Here is a 16,571-nt window from a genome sequence, read left to right as displayed (position 1 = left end):
GGGGCGGTCACGGGGGTGGGGGGATGTGACCTGGTTGAAATTTTATAAAAAGTGGTCAGGGAAGGTGTCACTGCAAAGATGACCTTTAAGTAAAGCCCTAAAGGAGGGGAGGATCAGGTGGCCATCTGAGGGACGGGGGTTCCAGCAGAGGAAGTAGTGAGGGCAAGGGGCCTGCAGTGAGAGGGTGAGAGGCACATTCCCGAAGGCCGAGTTGGACAGTTCAGTAAGCCAGGGGGACAGTGGTGACGTCAGAGAGGGATCAGGCCACTTCCCAGTATCTTGATTTCTGCTGGGAGGGGGCGACACGGGAAGGTTTTGAGCAGAGGGGCATGATCCAACTTGGGTTTTAACAGGATGCGATCGAACAAAACATCCCTGGGTACATAACTCGCCAGCCAGTAACCAGTTTGCGACCTCCGGGGAGACTCCTCAGAAGCTCCCAGAGTTCCCCAGGATGCACTTCCTCTAGCCGCCATCGGGGGACAGCAGAGCTGCGTAGAGCGCCTCGCATTCCGGGTGCCTGGCCTCGCCCCACCCCGCCCTCGACGCAGGTGGCCCCGGTCCCTACGAATCCTTAGGCGGAAACCGTCCCTAGTCCCGCGCCTCCGGTCGGCCCCTTTAAGAACCATAGTTTCCAGAGGCCAGACCTGGGGCGGTGAACGCCGGGGGGCCAAACCAAAAGTTAGGAATTGGGGGGGGGGGGCGGAGAGTCGGAGAAAACTTCCAAAGTAGAATTACAACTTTTCCTGGGCCCCGTTCCCCTCGGGCATCCCTAAGGAGGCAGACTTCCTTTCCGAAAACTTCGTTTGGTTCTTTATATCACCTAAGTGGAAGGCGCGAGAGGACTGGATCGCCTCAGTCCGGCTGAACGCGAGGACCCCGAGGACTAGCAGAAAAGTCAGGCGCTAAGATCAAGCCTCTTCCAGCCCAAGGCTCGCTTAGACTTGCCCATCCCCGCAGGGTGTACCTAGGCGGGTCCATCGCCAGGTGGGGAGACGGGTGTGGGCAGAGAGGAGACAGGTGCGCGGCGGCGCCCGCCTCCCTCAACAGGTGAATCACCCCAGTTGAGTCTCGATTCTAGGTGATTCACACCCCGCTCAGCATGACCTGAGCAGGAGGGGGCCAGACGGGATCCTTACTCTGCAGGCGCCCTCCCGGCAGGCTGGTCACTTGGTTCCGGCCCTTGGGGCCGGAGCGCACCTGGGTCAGCCCACTTCCGGGGAGGGAGGTGGAGGAGCCCCTCCCCACCGCCCACCCCTAGCCCTGCCTTGTGTTCTCACCCTGTGTACCTGGGCCGATCCATTCCCCAGAGCCACGGGGGGTGGAGTGGCTCGGAGATCCACAGTGGGTCAAGCAAGTTTCTCCCCGAAAGCTGGAAGCGTGCTCTTCGTCCACGATGTTTCCTCTAGTTAAAATCCTAGAACAGGGTGGGCTTGGAATAGGAACAAGGAACGGAAGCAGGAAGGGGCGGAGCAGGCACCCCTCCCAGTCTTGGTGCGCGCCGTGCCCCCTACCCTCCGGGTACCTGGGAGGGGACGCGCGGGGCCGACGCTCCCAGACCGCCGAGATGGCGCCTTTGGCCCGCCGGCTTTTCTGGGGGCGGCTGGGCTCCTGCCCGGTCACCCCGTGCTGGGGCACGGTCATCTTCGTGTGGCTCTTTCTCAGCACCTTGTGCACAGGTACGGAGAGCGGGGCCCCTGGTGCCGCGGAACGGCGGGAGGGCACTGTAGAAGGGCGATGGATGGAGTTCTACACTGCCCAGGAGGCAGGAGAACTGGGGGAGGGGGAGCGCAGAGACTTAAGACCTCCTGATTCCCAAGGTCTCCGGAGATCCCTTGTGTGCCAGAGAGGAATTCTCTGTTGGTGCCTGAGAGCGCTCCCCCGCCCTTGTTCAGAGATAACAGGAAGTGAAACTCCCGGGACTGCGAATCCGGGAGCAGCAAGGAGAATGGGACCCTTTGTGGGGTAGGGGTGAAGGACCACCGATCACTGGGAAAGGCCGGGATGAGGACTCGGTAGCCCGCCGAGATTTCTAAGTCTTGGGGTAACGGGGAGAAGGCACTTGAGGGTTGGAGTACACGATTCCTAGGGGGAGAGATCAAGAAACAGCGCCCAGGCATTGGGTGGGTGCGGTATTGGAAACTCCCCACCCCACAACCCAACCATGTCCGAAGTATCTGTGGGTAAGAGTCTGGTGGAAGGGGCTCACGGACTTGTTTGGAAACCATCTTCTGCTGGATCTGATGTTCGTCTGGGTGGGGGTATCAGAGGTACTTTACTTTTCAGCAGGCGCTTTGGGCGTGTTCATTTGAGATGGTTTGGGGTGGGGTGAGGTGGGAGGCTGGTGGAGACATTACAGGGGGGCTTTAACCATTGTATGCAAAGCAGTCCAAACAACTCCAAAATCCCCCCCTCCAAATTCACGGAACCCGGAGTAACTTGGAACACTTGGTGGTTGTTTTTGAAGGGGGGCCTGGAGCACTGTGGGCTCTGTGGGGGCCATTTGGACTTGCCTGCACCGGCCACAGAGAGGCCCTTTCCATGACAGAATGGCCAAGGGAAGAGGGGGCAGGGGCGGTTCTGAGGCCACACTCTGGGAAGAGGGGTGGACAGGATGTTCCAAGGAATCTGGCCATGTGACCTCGCACCGGCCACTTCAGCCCTCTGGGTCTGTAAAATGGGCATGATTATCGGAGCTACCTCGCCGGTCTTGGGGATTAAGGAACAGTGTGTGCCAGGCGCTCTGTAAAACCGTACACTTGTAAATGTCAAGCTGGTGACAAGTAATGTTGCTCCTTCCTGCTGACGCACCTCCTTGAGCTCACAGCGGTCCCTCTGCTGACTCTCCTTGTCCTCAGCCCCTGCCAGCGCCATCCAGGTGACTGTGTCAGACCCCTACCACGTGGTGATCCTATTCCAACCCGTGACCCTGCCCTGCACCTACCAGTCGACCATGACCCCCACGGCGCCCATCGTGATCTGGAAGTACAAGTCCTTCTGCCGGGACCGCCTCGCTGACGCCTTCTCCCCAGCCAGTGTTGACAACCAGCTGAACGCCCAGCTGGCGGCTGGTAACCCGGGCTACAACCCCTATGTGGAGTGCCAGGACAGCGTGCGCACCGTCAGGGTCGTGGCCACCAAACAGGGCAATGCCGTGACCCTGGGAGAGTACTACCAGGGCCGGAGGATCACCATCACAGGAAGTACGTGGGGTGGGGAGCGGGGAGGCAGGGGATGGGCTGGGGCTGGGTTGGGTGGTGGCGCTGGCTTCCTCATGCCCTACCTGGAGTCCCCACCTGGAAGCTCGTCAGCGCCAGTGTCTGAAAGGATTGACAGAGGGGGGGATCCTTCCTTTTACCCATCCGTCCATCTCTTTATTTAACAGCAAAGATTTATTGAGCACCTAACATATACCAGGCACCGTTTGAGGCCTTGGATATACAGCAGTAAACAAAATCATCAAATCCCTTCCCTCCTGGAGCTTGAATTCCAGTGAGGGAGACAAATAAGATAAACACAACACATACTGTCAAGTGCTTGAAGATAAAGAAAAGTGGGTAATGGAGAGAGAGGCAGGGGTTCTATAATAATACTAGTAATATCATCAATAATAAGTAGAATTTATATAAGTAACAACTCATATAAAGAGCCTCCTGTGTGCCAGGCTCTAATCCAGCTTGACATGGATTAACTCATTTAGACCACAATAATCGTGTGGGTAGATTCTGTTATTGTCATTTTACAAAGACCCAGAGAGGTCAAGTGACTTGCACAAGGTCACACAGCTGGTGGGATTCTAAGTCAGACACTTTGGGTCTAGACTTCAAGCTAGTAACCCCTTTGCTTGCCCAGGGAGTTCAGCAAAGAACTCACTGAGGAGGTAACAGGAGTGAACCGAAGGGGTGAGGGATTTTAATGGAGAAAGCCTACAACTCGCCAGGTGCTTTATGCCCACATTTTACACTCAGGACGGCTGAGGCACAGAGAGATAAAGTAGCTTGTCTTGGTGCACAGCCAGTAAAGGGCTGGAGCTGGGATTTGAACTCAGGCAGCCCTGAGAACCCTTGTCCTTCACCATAATGCTAGCTGCTGATAGGAGGTGCCTGTTGAAACCAGGTAAAGGGCAGTGGGGAAGCTGTTCATTCATTCATCCGTTTATTTGGTATTTATGGGACATCTTCTAAGTGCCAGAAGCTATGGTAACCAGTGCTGGGGCTACAGGGGTGATCAGGTCAGCCAAGATCCCTGTCCTCAAGGAGGTGATGTTCTCGTGGGATGAGACAGGCAACAAACAAGCAGATAAAGAAAGAGTAAGAGAATTTCAGAGTCCTGCAAAGTGCTACAAAGAAAACAGACCTCGGTGATATGTGATAATGACTCAGGGCTCACCCCTTAAAAACCGCTGCAAATGTGATTTGAAGAGGACCTGGGACTGTGCCCTAAAGAATCTAGGCGGCAGAGAGGAGGGTCATGGGCAGCAGTGGGTGAGGGACGAAGGCTCACCTGCTTCAACAAGGATTAGAGTTTCAATCATGGGCATGGGGGCAGAGGAGGGAAGGGGGCATCCCTTTGCAGACTCCCAAGAGACCAGGCCTTGGAGCACACTCCTTCCCACCCTCTGTCTAGACCATGGGCAGGGACCCAGCGTGTCATTCTTGTTTTGGGGAGGGACTGGCCCTGCTGGCTCTGAATTTCCACGGGCAGCGAGCCCAAACCATCTTGCTGTTCTTGTGGATAAATGGCTTCTTGCGGGTTCAACCTGTGTAGGCCCCTACCCCATAATCCAGGGACTTCTCCAGCCTGGCCCAGGTTATGACTGGACAGCCCTGTCAGGACAGCTGCAGTCCTGAGAGTGCCCTTGAAGTCTGGCTGGAATTGTGTCCCGTTTGCTGAGTCCAGAACTCAAGTGACCTTCAGACTCTATCTGGGGCAGATTCTTCCTGCTCCAGAGGCCCCACACAGGCCCAGGTCTTTCAAGTTGCCTTGACCTGGGCCCGTGTTTGATATAGGCCGTGATTTGTAAACATCCATTGTGTGTATGTCCTTTCAGGAAGCCCAGTAGCCATGGGAGCTTCCTCCATTTCAGCTTTGAGGATGGAGAAAAGCAGAGTTCCCTTTGGAATTCCTAGGGTCACCAACGGCCCAGATTTCTTTAATTAATTAATTAATTAATTATTTTATTTTTTTGGCTGTGTTGGGTCTTCGTTTCTGTGCGAGGGCTTTCTCTAGCTGTGGCAAGCGGGGGCCACTCTTCATCGCGGTGCGCGGGCCTCTCACTATTGCGGCCTCTCTTGTTGCGGAGCACAGGCTCCAGACACGCAGGCTCAGTAGTTGTGGCGCACGGGCCCAGTTGCTCCGCGGCATGTGGGATCTTCCCAGCCAGGGCTCGAACCCGCGTCCCCTGCGTTGGCAGGTGGATTCTCAACCACTGCGCCACCACGGAAGCCCCGGCCCAGGTCTTAAAAGTGAAAGTCGTCCTGGGAAAACCACAGCGGTGTCCCTCAGCTTGGGTGGGTCCCGCTTCCCCTTCCGTTCTTCTGTCCTTTGGGCGATGTGGGCGCCTGGATTGGGGCCCTGTTTCTACCTCTTCAGGCTGCTTGGGGCCCATGTGCCCCCCACTCAGTAGCGCTGGACCTGAGAGCTCATGGGACCCCCTTGAGATCACCAGGGCTGCCTCTGCTGTGTGCAGATGAGGAATCAGAGGCCCAGGGAAGTGGAGGAAAGCCCAGCTCCTGTTTCCAAGTGGAGACCCGGCATTTTCTCCTCGCACCTAAAACAATTAGAGCAATGCCCAGCCCAGGTGATGTCAGGACCAGACATAGACTGGGAACAGGGTGCGCCTTGCAGGAAGGAGGTGGGCCCAGGCCTTAGAACTGATCAAAAGAAGCCGGAAAGTGGTATTTTTCATGGGTTTTAAAAACATTCTGCAGGCCAAACAAAACACATTGAGATCCAGATCCGGCCCACAGGAGCCCAGAGTTTAGCTTCTGGCCTAGGAGCTCTTGCTGGCTTAGGGGCTGCCTTCCTGCCCACCTCCGGCTTTAGGCGGGGCCCTGCTCTTGGGTTCTGGTTTTGGAGAGACATTTTTGGTCTGATTTAAAGATACAAGTGGAAAAAATGATGGGCCAAGAGGGTGTTATGAGGAGGTGGAGGATTTGGGAGAATGTAGGTTAGAGTTTTAGGATGATTCCATGAAAGAACATATGCAGAGGGACCCAGCACATAGTAAGAGATCAATAACTGGGTGCTGGATACGTGACCACGAAGGGGAGTGTCTGCACCCAAGGTCACCCTACCTTTCGGGTCACTTAAACTCCGCACAGTCCCCACCTTTACAACAGAGGCACTTCCTTTCTGCCTTCTATACTGCTATCACCATCTGGTCCTCGATATGTTTAAATTTTTTATTTGTCTCTCTTTCCCAGTTAGGATCTGAGCCATGTAAGGGCAGGGGTTCATACCTGTTCTCTATAGCAGTGGTTCTCAAACATGTGGGTCTTAGGGCCTCTTTACACTCTTAATTATTGAGGTCCTCAAAGAGCTTTGTTTTTACGGCTAGAAAACTGAGAAGATTAAAAAAAATTTTTTTAATGATGATAATAAACTATAGTATAAACAACATACTTTTATGAAAAAATAACCATCTTTTCTTAATGAAAAGCTTTAATGAAAATGAATGGCATTGCTTTTATATTTTTGCACGTGTCCTTAAAGTCTGGCTGAATAGAAGCTGGATTCTCAAAGCTGCTTCTGCATTCGGTGTATCGTGATGACACACACATGTAGCCTCGGGAAAGCTCCACACTATACTCATGAGATTAAGTGAAAAAGGCAAATATCTTATGATTATTATGAAGATAACTTTGACCTCAGGGATCCCCTGCAAAAGTCTTGGGAAACCCTAGGTCCCACAGATCACACTTTGAGAACTGTTGCTCTTTAGGACACCAGGTGCCTCAAGTACTGCCTGGAACATCATCAGATGTATTCAGGAGTCCTGTATCACATATTGAATGACTGTATCAAGCGCCTATTTGAATATAGCCACATGCCCAGAACGCTAAGGAAGGTCAGCACGAGGAGGGAAGGGCTTCATTTCCAGATCCTGGCCAGGCCCTGGAGGACTCAGCAGTGACCAAGACAGACCAGGTTCTGCTTGCCTGGAGCCCGCTTTCTCCTGGGGGTGGGATCACGGCCAGTCAGCCCCTAAGCTGGCTGATATAATTAGGCAGTCTGGCAGGGGAGCTGTGCCAGCAGGATGGAACCAGCCCTGCGAGGGTCTGAGAACACAGAGCCAGGCAGAGGGGACGCAGGCTGAGGCAGTTGTGAGCCCAGCACATGGGGGGACAGTGAGGCAGCCAGTGCGTCTGGAGTCCAGTGAGTGAAGGGGAGTCGGGGGGATGAGGCTGGTGTGGTGACCAGGGGCCGTGTCACTGCCAGGGCCTTGTGAGCCAGGGTAAGGCATTTGGAATGGTGTAGACAGACATTGAGAGGAGGTTTTTCTATGGGTGTGAGGTCCTCCTTCCAAAGAATGAAGGAGCCTCCGGTTCTTTCATTCCTTTGGCAGTTGACTGATGCCCAGGTGCTGTGGACTGGGGCGCATGCAGTGAGTGGCTGCCCTCAACACTGTCCTGCGGAAGGGCAGGGGGTCCGTGGGGCAAGGTGGTAGGCAGGTCCGAGGGAGCCAGAGAGCCAGAGCAGCTGGGGAGAAAGGCTGTGGGCCTCTGGGGGTGCTGTCTCTGGCCTGTTCCTACCTCCTGTCCTCCAGGGGCCTAAGGGGGAGTTGCCCTGCGGTGAGCCCTACCTCACACCCTGTCCCGCCCTGCTGAATGGCTGGAGGGATTTAACTAATTAGGGCCTGAGGAGCAGAGAGGAAACCAGATGTGCCGAAACACTTTATTTTCTGGTGTAATTAACAGGCTCCTTGCCGGAGGCTGCTTCATGGAGCATCCCCAAGCCCTGGGCCTGACCTGGAAGCGGGGTGCCGATGGTGGCTGGAGGACGAGGGAACTGGTCTAAGTCTCTTCCTCACATCCCCGCCTTCTCATGCCTGGGTGACCCCTGATTCCTGGAATCTGGCCTGTTTATCTTTGCCTCCTTATCCAGGACCCAGGCCGCTGGGTCTGTACTAGGCTCAGTGGTGGGTCGTGTCTCGGGTAGTCGACTTTTGCTTTGGGACATGGGACAGAGGAAGGCGTAAGTCTGAAGTGCTGGCTCTGGAGTCAGACCGTCCCAGCCCCACCACCCCAGTTTTTGCCACAGTTGTACAGCTAGCTCATCAGTAATTTCACCAGACCTCTTTTCTCTACAAGACAGGGAAGATAACAGCGCCGCCTAACAGCCTTCTTGAAATTTCCCACGTTAAGTGTTTAGTAGAGCGCGCTTGGTATGAGTGATTCAATTTTCACTCGTCTGTCTGCAGCCCCCTTACCCACGTGCTCAGGGCAGGGGCTGTAGGCATCAGGCACCTCTCCCCTGAGGTGCCCTCACAAGTCTCCTCCTGATGCAGATGCTGACCTGACCTTTGACCAGACAGCCTGGGGGGACAGCGGTGTGTACTACTGCTCTGTGGTCTCAGCCCAGGACCTCCAGGGGAACAACGAGGCCTACGCAGAGCTCATCGTCCTCGGTGAGTGGGCTGGGCCCTGAGGGACAGGGTCGGGGGCTTCTTCTGCCACTGCTGTATCTCTGCTCTCTGCCCTCCGGCTCACTCTCTGGGCTCTGTCGCCTGCTCTGTTCTCTCCTCACGGCACCACCAGTCACTTGGGTTTTTTTGTACCCTGCACCCCAGGCAGGGTAGGGACCCCTCGCCCGCTGCAACATTTTAAATAAGCCAGAGCCAAACTAAGAGTGGAGAGAAATCAGTCTCAGTTTTTAAAAATACAGAAACGGTTAGAGTTGATGGGCGGTGAGCAAGGAGAGTCGATGGCATATATAATTGAGAGGAGGCTTCTGCCCCACCCCCAGGGCCACCTCTCACCCCGGAGTCCCTTGCTAGAGCACAGGAACCTGGCCCTCTGCCCTGCTGGGATGGCGCTGTGTGGCTTGCATAGTTAGTGTTCCCCTTAAGCTCGGCTGCCTCTACAAGCTCAGGGGCAGGCTGGGGTACCCGCCAGCAGCCCCTGCCCGGCTGTGAGGCCCCCCCCCCCTGCCATGTGTGGAAGGGATGCTGCCGTTAGCCAGATGCTCTGTTCTCAGCCGACACATACGGTCTCGCGTGGTGTTTGCTATATGTGACATGTTGCCAGGTCTCACATTGCCATCATCACATGCACGATGCAAGGTAACACGTGTGCACGAGCACATGATGGGGGACGCATGCTCCAGGGTGCTCAGATCACGCAACAGAGTTCATGTCTGGGTGACAGAATGCATGCACCAGTGACCCAGAGAACTCTGTGTGTTCTTTGGTAAAATACATAATCTACATCAGCATGTCTCAAGTTTAGTCGCAGGACCCACTTGCACTCTAAGAGATTACTGAGGATCTCAAAGAAGTTTTGGTTAAGTTTCTGTGGGTTATATTTATAGTTGTTTAACATATTAGAAATTGAATCTGGCACACAAGCACACGATCGATTACCATCAGAGCAAATGACATCATCACATGTGATGGAGCCTGTGGAAAGCTCCCTGCCTGCAGCTCTCCTGGCGAAGGAGAGTGAGAAGGGCAAACAGTGGCTTAGTGTTATCAGGAGAGTGGCTTGGCCTCCCAGACGGGACCACACTTTGAGAACCGCTGGTTTATACGCTAGAACCTTCTTCTGGGGGCATGTGGCATGGGGTGCTGAGCTCTGGATAGAGCTTTGTTGGTGTACAGCCAGGCGTGCAGATGCCCCTGAGATAATAGCGCTTGCGGGGCACAGAGTGCTGGGCGGCACCTAAAGGAGACACTAGCTGTGCCATGAAACTTGCGTAGGGGACCCCGGCGGGCAGAGAACCAGGGCCACCCTGTGACTTTTATGGGTTGTAGGCACTTTCGCCTTCAAGGGCCTCTTCCTCTGGATTAAAAAAAAAAAATTATATTTTATGATGTGTTGTTATAAAGACAAGTCACCGTTATATATTCAGTATTGTCATGTTTTTTTCTTCAGATTTTAAAATAAAACATTTTCACGGGCCCTAGCATTACTGTGCCTCTTGTGCCTGGTGGAACAGGGACTGCCCCTCTCACCTGGGATGGAACCCTTTGGGGTGATAGGACCTGTATGTGTGGAAGAGATGGAATCCCAAACTGAGGTCGATCCTTCAGAACCCACGGGATATATCCTGGAACCCTTCTGGGCAACAGAATCCCCCGTGGCGGGAGAGAGTGAGTGAATTACGTGGTGGAAATCTTCTGGAAAACAGCACCCACATAGGATGGGGGGATGGGGGCAGGAACCACATGCTAGGACCCTCCTGGTCCACCAACCGCACCTCTTCTGCAGGGCACACCTCCACCCTGATAACCGTGGAGCTGGGCTTCAGGGCAGGGACAGCATAATCTGTCTTTCTTTTGTCCCTCCAGGCAGGACCTCTGGGGTGGCTGAGCTCTTACCCGGTTTTCAGGCGGGGCCCATGGAAGGTAGGGGGGGTGGAGTCCCCCATGCACCACTTACCGCTTCTGTCCAAGTACTCTCCCCCGCCCTAAACGCCGCTCCCTCAGACCCCACTAATAACGCTGCCTGACTCCGACTCCGGGGCATCTAGTGACCTGGCTCTGGGCCGTGGGGTGGGCTGGGCTGGCTGACGAGGGGCCTGGGGTGTAGGCAGGGGGCTCCTGTGACTGGTGCCTGCAGTGCTCTTCTGGGGGTCGGGATCTGGGCAGCTGGCTCTCTGTCTCAAGGCTACAGCCTATCTTGCTCTGGCCGGGTCGCCTTGCGTTCACTGCCTTGTCCAGATGAGCCGGGGGCGAGTTCCCTAACTTTGGGGCCAGCCTGGGTTGTAGAGGAGCGGGCGCCCCTCTGCAGCTGCACCCCAGCCCCTGGTGTGGAGACTCCAGCGAGGGCTGCAGCTTCCCGGAGAGCTCTGCAGACGGCCCCTGCCCCACCCTCACTCCGCACTGCCCCCGGTGCCCACATCCTTGTCCCCTCCCTGGCCTCCCAGCTCAGGGCCGGCTCTTGTCTCTCTGCAGACTGGCTGTTCGTGGTCGTGGTCTGCCTGGCTGCCTTCCTCGTCTTCCTCCTGCTGGGCATCTGCTGGTGTCAGTGCTGCCCCCACACCTGCTGCTGTTACGTCAGGTGCCCCTGCTGCCCCGAAAAGTGCTGCTGCCCAGAGGCTCGTAAGTGCCCCTCACCCCTCACCTGTCCTCCCCCGCTCGGCCTCCCTCCTGAGTCCAAGGAGAGGATGTGGCCGTCTGCCTGCCTCCCGGGACGGTCCCACTCACCAGTCTGGAGGTTTTTGGCCCTGAGGCATGTGGGTTCTCAGCTCCCCGACCCGCGCTCCCTGTGTTGGAAGGCAAAGTCTTAACCACTGGACCACCAGGGAAGTCCCGGTCTGGAGATTTTGAGGGGAGCAATTTGGGAGAAAGTGGGCCAAGGAGGACCTGCTGTTTTAGATGATCATTTACATACTTCAGCTCTTCACTTAGTTTTTACTTTTCATTTATTCTGAGTCTTTCCTTTTGAAAGTATAATTTATGCACGTGGTAAAAAAAAAAAAAAAAAAAAATTCAAATAGTACAAAACATTATTCACCGGAAAGTAAAACTCCCTTTAAAAACAAAATCTTGGGGACTTCCCTGGTGGTCCAGTGGTTAAGACTCCACGCTTCCACTGCCGGGGCACATATTTGATCCCTGGTCGGGGAACTAAGATCCCACATGACACGTGGGGTGGCCAAAATAAAAAATAAAAAAATAAAAACAAAATCTAAGTGAAAAAAGTGAGAAACCAAACAAGGTTTACAGCCCCAGCAAATTTAAGGATCTTTTAACAACCCACATCCACATAAGCACTCCGGATTTCCCACGGATGCTGTTTAAGGACACATCCAGTGCCTCAGAGCGGGTACCTGCAGGCCTGGGATTAGACGTGGGCCCAGAGATGGAAGGAGAAGCAGCAAACAAAACGGGGTTGGAAAGGAAGAGAGAGTCCCCCTCCTCCAGCTGCCCCGTTCCCCTTCCTCAGGGACCTCAGCACTGCCGGTTCCCTGGTTGCCTTCCAGAGAGCATCTGGGTGAACCAGCACCTCTGCACTCAGTTGTTGGGAAGTTCACGTGACTATTTTCATCAACTCTGACGTGGAAGTTTACGCTGGCTACTTTCTTATATTCAGACATATCTGCTGTCTTGTTCCTTGCATTGAAAGTGGGCCGTGAAAGCTTACTTTCCTACTAGTTCTTAGTGAGGACACCTCACCTTTTCCTTCGTCGTTGTCAAGTTCACTGTATCTTTAGTTGATGAACAGATGATGTTGGTAGATAGAAATAAATAACTTTACGTGTTAGGAGCACCTAGACTATGGGAGACCAAAAGAGGGACAGACCTGCCCCTCTCCTGGCACCTGCTGATTTCTAGGCCAGGGTGGTGGAAAGAATTGCCCATGTAGCTCAGGTGGCTGTGTGTTGGCATCCTTATATTTAAGGTTCCCACGTGCCATAACTCCAGTGTAATATGGTCCAGGTAAAATCATAGGCAGTCGTTGCAAGCTTGGGCAGGTGGAGGTTTGAGGCCTGGCTGGACACCTTACCTGTTGGGAAGCCCAGTGAATGACCTCCCCTGTCAAACCCAGTTTCCTTCTCTGTACAGTGGGGCCATGGTAGAGCCCGCTGTACAGGGTGAGTTGGGACCCGGTGAACTGGTGTGTCCCGCATCACCTGCGGGGCTTGATCTATGTAGAGTGTTCCCCGCCCACTAGCTGTTGTACATCACCGCTGTCAGCGTTGGTAAATGAGAGCCCTGCCGCTCACACCATGTGACCTCAGACGAGCAGCTGGTTTCCTTCTCTGCAAGGTCCCGCCGTCACGGGGGCGTCGTGAGCATCCAGGGAGCACTGTGTGTGCAGGCCCAGCACGGGGCCGCATCTCAGTCCATGCTGGCTAACTCTGCGGTCACTGAACTCAGCGGTGGGCAACCTGCTTCATTGCGGCCCTGAAAAAAGAAATCCACTGCTCTCTGGAGGCCCATGCTGCCCATCCCCTCTCCCTCTCACCATCTTTAGTGAGAGCTTCTTGCTTATTGCTCGGGCAGTGGGTGTTGGTCATTTCACAGGTCAGGTGGAATCCCCAAGGGCTGCAAACAAGTTCAAAGTTACCCCACTAATTAAGGCTGGGACCAGGACTGCAAATGCCAGTGCCAGGGCCCCATTTCCTCCATCCTGAGACCCTGTTACCCCAAACCGAGGTCCTATTAACTCCCTGCCGGAGGCCCTGGTGTTTCTGTCACAGCCACAGTCCTGCTGAGCTGTCCTAGAGCAGCATCTCCTACAGTTAATTATAAAAGGGCACATCAGCTGAGCTGCTGAAGGGCTTCTTCAGGGCTGGGTGGGGTGGGGCTGAGCACTGAGGCTTCTGCTTCCCAACTGAACCAGAGGTGAAGGGAGCTTTCTGAGCCCATCTCCACTCCATCTTCCTGTTGGGAGTCCCGGGGAGGAAGTGACTTGCCCAGGCCCATGACTTTTGCCTCAAAGCAGCCACCAGAACCCAACCTCTTGCCTGGGGAGGAAGGTGGCAGGAAGAGGAGGAGGATTTGCCCTTGAGCTGTCATGCCTAGAACTAGGCGGGGGCGGGATGGGTGCGGCCCCCAAGTGGGAAACACTAGAGGAGACGCTTTGCTGCTTGGCTGAGGCAAGTGAACGCTGAGGCTCCCACGATCTGGCCTCAGACTCAGTCCCATCACATTCGGGTCTCCAAGATCCTGTGGGGAGGACCAAGCAGGCGTGAGAGGGGAGCAGGCATGGGATTCTTCCCGCAAGATGATCCATTTTTCTAGAGCAAGGGTTCAGTTGCCAAAGGGAATACTTGTTTTCCAGCTTGTGAGCTTTATCTATAGGGCGCCTCTGCCCCTGTTGCTTTGTAGGAATGCAGGTCCAGGGTGGCCGCATCTTGTGATAAGCTGGCAGGAGAGTTTGATGTAAAACCTTGTCAACTGTCTAAAACATACTGGCCTACCAGATCGGGGCCGCCAGCTGCCAATATGCACCCCACCTCCTGAAACTTCTCTGAGGAGTGGCACAAGAGGTGTGGACTCAATGAAGCTGATGTCCCCTAACCTCAGGGACCCTGCAGAAACCAACCAAACACCTAGGGAAGCTCCTCAGCCTGGGTTGGGTTGGGGGACAGGGGGAGGAGGGGTGGGAAGAAGGCATGTGGCCACTGGGGGCCTTCTCATGCTATGTGTGTCCTCCTCAGTGTACACTGCAGGCAAAGCTGCCACCTCAGGCGTCCCAAGCATCTACGCCCCCAGCACCTACGCCCACCTCTCCCCTGGCAAGACCCCGCTGCCCCCAGCCATGATTCCCATGGGCCCTCTGTACAACGGGTACTCTGGAGACTTCGACAGGAATAGCTCAGGTGAGGTCGGGGGGAGCCAGGAGCAGCTGGGGCAGGGGTAGGCTGGGTATTTGGCCATTAAGGGGTCTGAGGCTGGAAGGGGGGATTGGGGGCAGAGGAGAGGGGGCTGGGAATGCAGGGGTTTGCTCCTGACAGCCAGTCTCCCCCAGTTGGTGGCCACAGCTCCCAGGTACCCCTGCTTCGTGACACAGACAGCAACGTGACCTCTGGTGAGAACCAATCCTTATGAGGTTGGACATGCCTATAGGGGAGGGGGCTGGGTCAGCATCCAACCTCCTGAACTGATCACCTCCAACTCCTGTCCCTAGAAATCCGTAGTGGCTATAGGATTCAGGCCAACCAGCAGGACGACTCCATGCGGGTCCTGTACTACATGGAGAAGGAGCTGGCCAACTTTGACTCTTCTCGACCTGGTCCCCCAAATGGCCGTGTAGAGCGAGGTGAGGAGGCTTGGGGTCTGAGGGATTCTTGTGGAGGTTGGGGGAAACATGACTCCCTGATACCTGCTCCAAATCCTGGACACAATCCCTCATTCCCTACCATGGCCACAGTGAAGTGTATGATCATCACTAAATAGATGAAAAACCTAGGATCCCCTTGAGAGTATATGAGCCAAGTAGGTAACATTGCTGGACCACAGGGCTCCTGACATTAGGTCCTGACCTCCTCCCACCAGTGACACCTTCCTTCCCATAGCCATGAGTGAAGTCACCTCCCTCCATGAGGACGACTGGAGATCCCGGCCTTCCCGGGGCCCTGCCCTCACCCCGATCCGGGATGAGGAATGGGGTCATCACTCCCCCCGGAGTTCGAGGAGGTGGGAACAAGAGCCCCCCCTGGACCGGCCAGGGAGTGGTTGGGGGGCCGGGCGGCCCCGAGCCCGTTCTGTGGACGCTCTAGATGACCTCGCCCGGCCCGGCTCCACTGAATCAGGGAGGTCTCCCCCAAGTAGTGGGAGGAGAGGCCGGACCCGTGCACCTCCCCGAAGCCGCAGCCGTGATGACCTCTACGACCAAGACCAAGACGACTCAAGGCACTTCCCACACTCCCGGGATCCCTACTATGATGACTTCAGGTCTAGAGGCCGCCCTCATGCTGACCCTAGGGCCCGCTACCACCCCTCCCGGGACCCTCCAGATGATGGCTCCAGGTCTGGGGACCCCCAATATGATGGGCAGCTACTAGAAGAGGCCTTGAGGAAAAAGGGGCCAGCGGAGAGAAGGAGACCTTACAGGGAGGAAGAAGAGGAAGCCTACTACCCTCCAGCGCCTCCCCCTTACTCTGAGACGGACTCCCAGGCCTCACGGGAGCGGAGGCTTAAGAAGGTGAGTGAATGGCCCTACCTGGCTCTAAGAGCCTTCCTGGACCCTCTTCTCCAGTCCTCCCCAGCTCACATCCTTCTTTCCTTTTCCCTTGCAGAACTTGGGCCTGAGTCGGGAAAGTTTAGTCGTTTGATCTCAACGTTTTGTATGTAACTTTTGTACTTTTTTAATTTGAGGAATTATCGATGATCTTCTCCTAAGACTAATAAAACTTATGATCACAAGCCCTAAGTCTGGAGGGAAGCGTTTGTTTTGCTGCGCGAGGTGGGGAGCCCGGACAGCTGCTGTGTGTGTCTGCAAAAGGCCGCATGTCCAGTTCTCTCTTGGGACTTACGCCCCGATCCAGGAGGAAGGGACCAGCTCTTGCCTTCTCCGTCGCTCGGCGGCCAAGAATACGTGACCCACGCTGGCTCCGCCCCGCCCTGCGTGCGCGCCCCCGGCCCCGCCCAGACGTGCGCATGCGCCTCGGGCCCCCGCCTTCGCGCGCCACAGCGCGGCCACCGGGGGCGCGCGTGCGCGCCCCTCTCCCCTTCCACCCCATCCACCCCTCCCCCCCGACCTACTTTTCTGTCTCCAAACCCCGCCGCCTGCCTCGTTCCCGGCGACCAGAGCCCCTCCTCCGGGTTCCCCGGCGTTCCATCCGGGCCCGCGTTCCACTCGGGCAGCCCGCCGGCGGGTGCCGGGGCGGCGGCCGCGGAGGCGGCGGCGGCGACGGCGACCTCGCGCCCCGCCGACACCCGGGCCCGCGCGCCCGCC

General features: G+C 55.7%; 1 protein-coding gene and 1 long non-coding RNA gene across 4 annotated transcripts; one reads left to right on the top strand and one right to left on the bottom strand.

Moving 5' to 3' along the window:
• The first annotated feature begins 707 nt into the window (after window positions 1-707).
• LSR (lipolysis stimulated lipoprotein receptor) lies at window positions 708-16,039 on the top strand. Of its 3 annotated transcripts, XM_059044354.2 has the most exons (10): window positions 708-1,679; window positions 2,859-3,203; window positions 8,510-8,629; window positions 10,511-10,567; window positions 11,117-11,263; window positions 14,332-14,493; window positions 14,643-14,702; window positions 14,802-14,933; window positions 15,190-15,818; window positions 15,913-16,039. In XM_059044354.2, the coding sequence occupies exons 1-10, from the start codon at window positions 1,397-1,399 to the stop codon at window positions 15,946-15,948; spliced, it is 1,971 nt and encodes a 656-aa protein (XP_058900337.1). In that variant the 5' UTR covers window positions 708-1,396; the 3' UTR covers window positions 15,949-16,039. The 3 variants fall into 3 exon arrangements, with proteins under 3 accessions (XP_058900337.1, XP_058900334.1, XP_058900339.1); XM_059044351.2 differs by having other exon boundaries at window positions 1,303-1,679; window positions 15,190-16,039; XM_059044356.2 differs by lacking the exon at window positions 10,511-10,567 and having other exon boundaries at window positions 1,308-1,679.
• LOC136793037 (uncharacterized) lies at window positions 12,537-16,491 on the bottom strand. Its single transcript, XR_010837766.1, has 2 exons — window positions 16,379-16,491; window positions 12,537-13,072 (listed from the first exon to the last, which is right to left on the bottom strand). It is a non-coding gene; the product is annotated as an uncharacterized lncRNA (long non-coding RNA).
• Window positions 16,492-16,571: the final 80 nt, after the last annotated feature.

The sequence above is a fragment of the Kogia breviceps genome, chromosome 18 (genome assembly GCF_026419965.1).
Source record: "Kogia breviceps isolate mKogBre1 chromosome 18, mKogBre1 haplotype 1, whole genome shotgun sequence".
NCBI classification, from domain to species: Eukaryota; Metazoa; Chordata; class Mammalia; order Artiodactyla; family Physeteridae; genus Kogia; species Kogia breviceps.
This window is presented reverse-complemented; position numbering and strand designations above follow the sequence as displayed.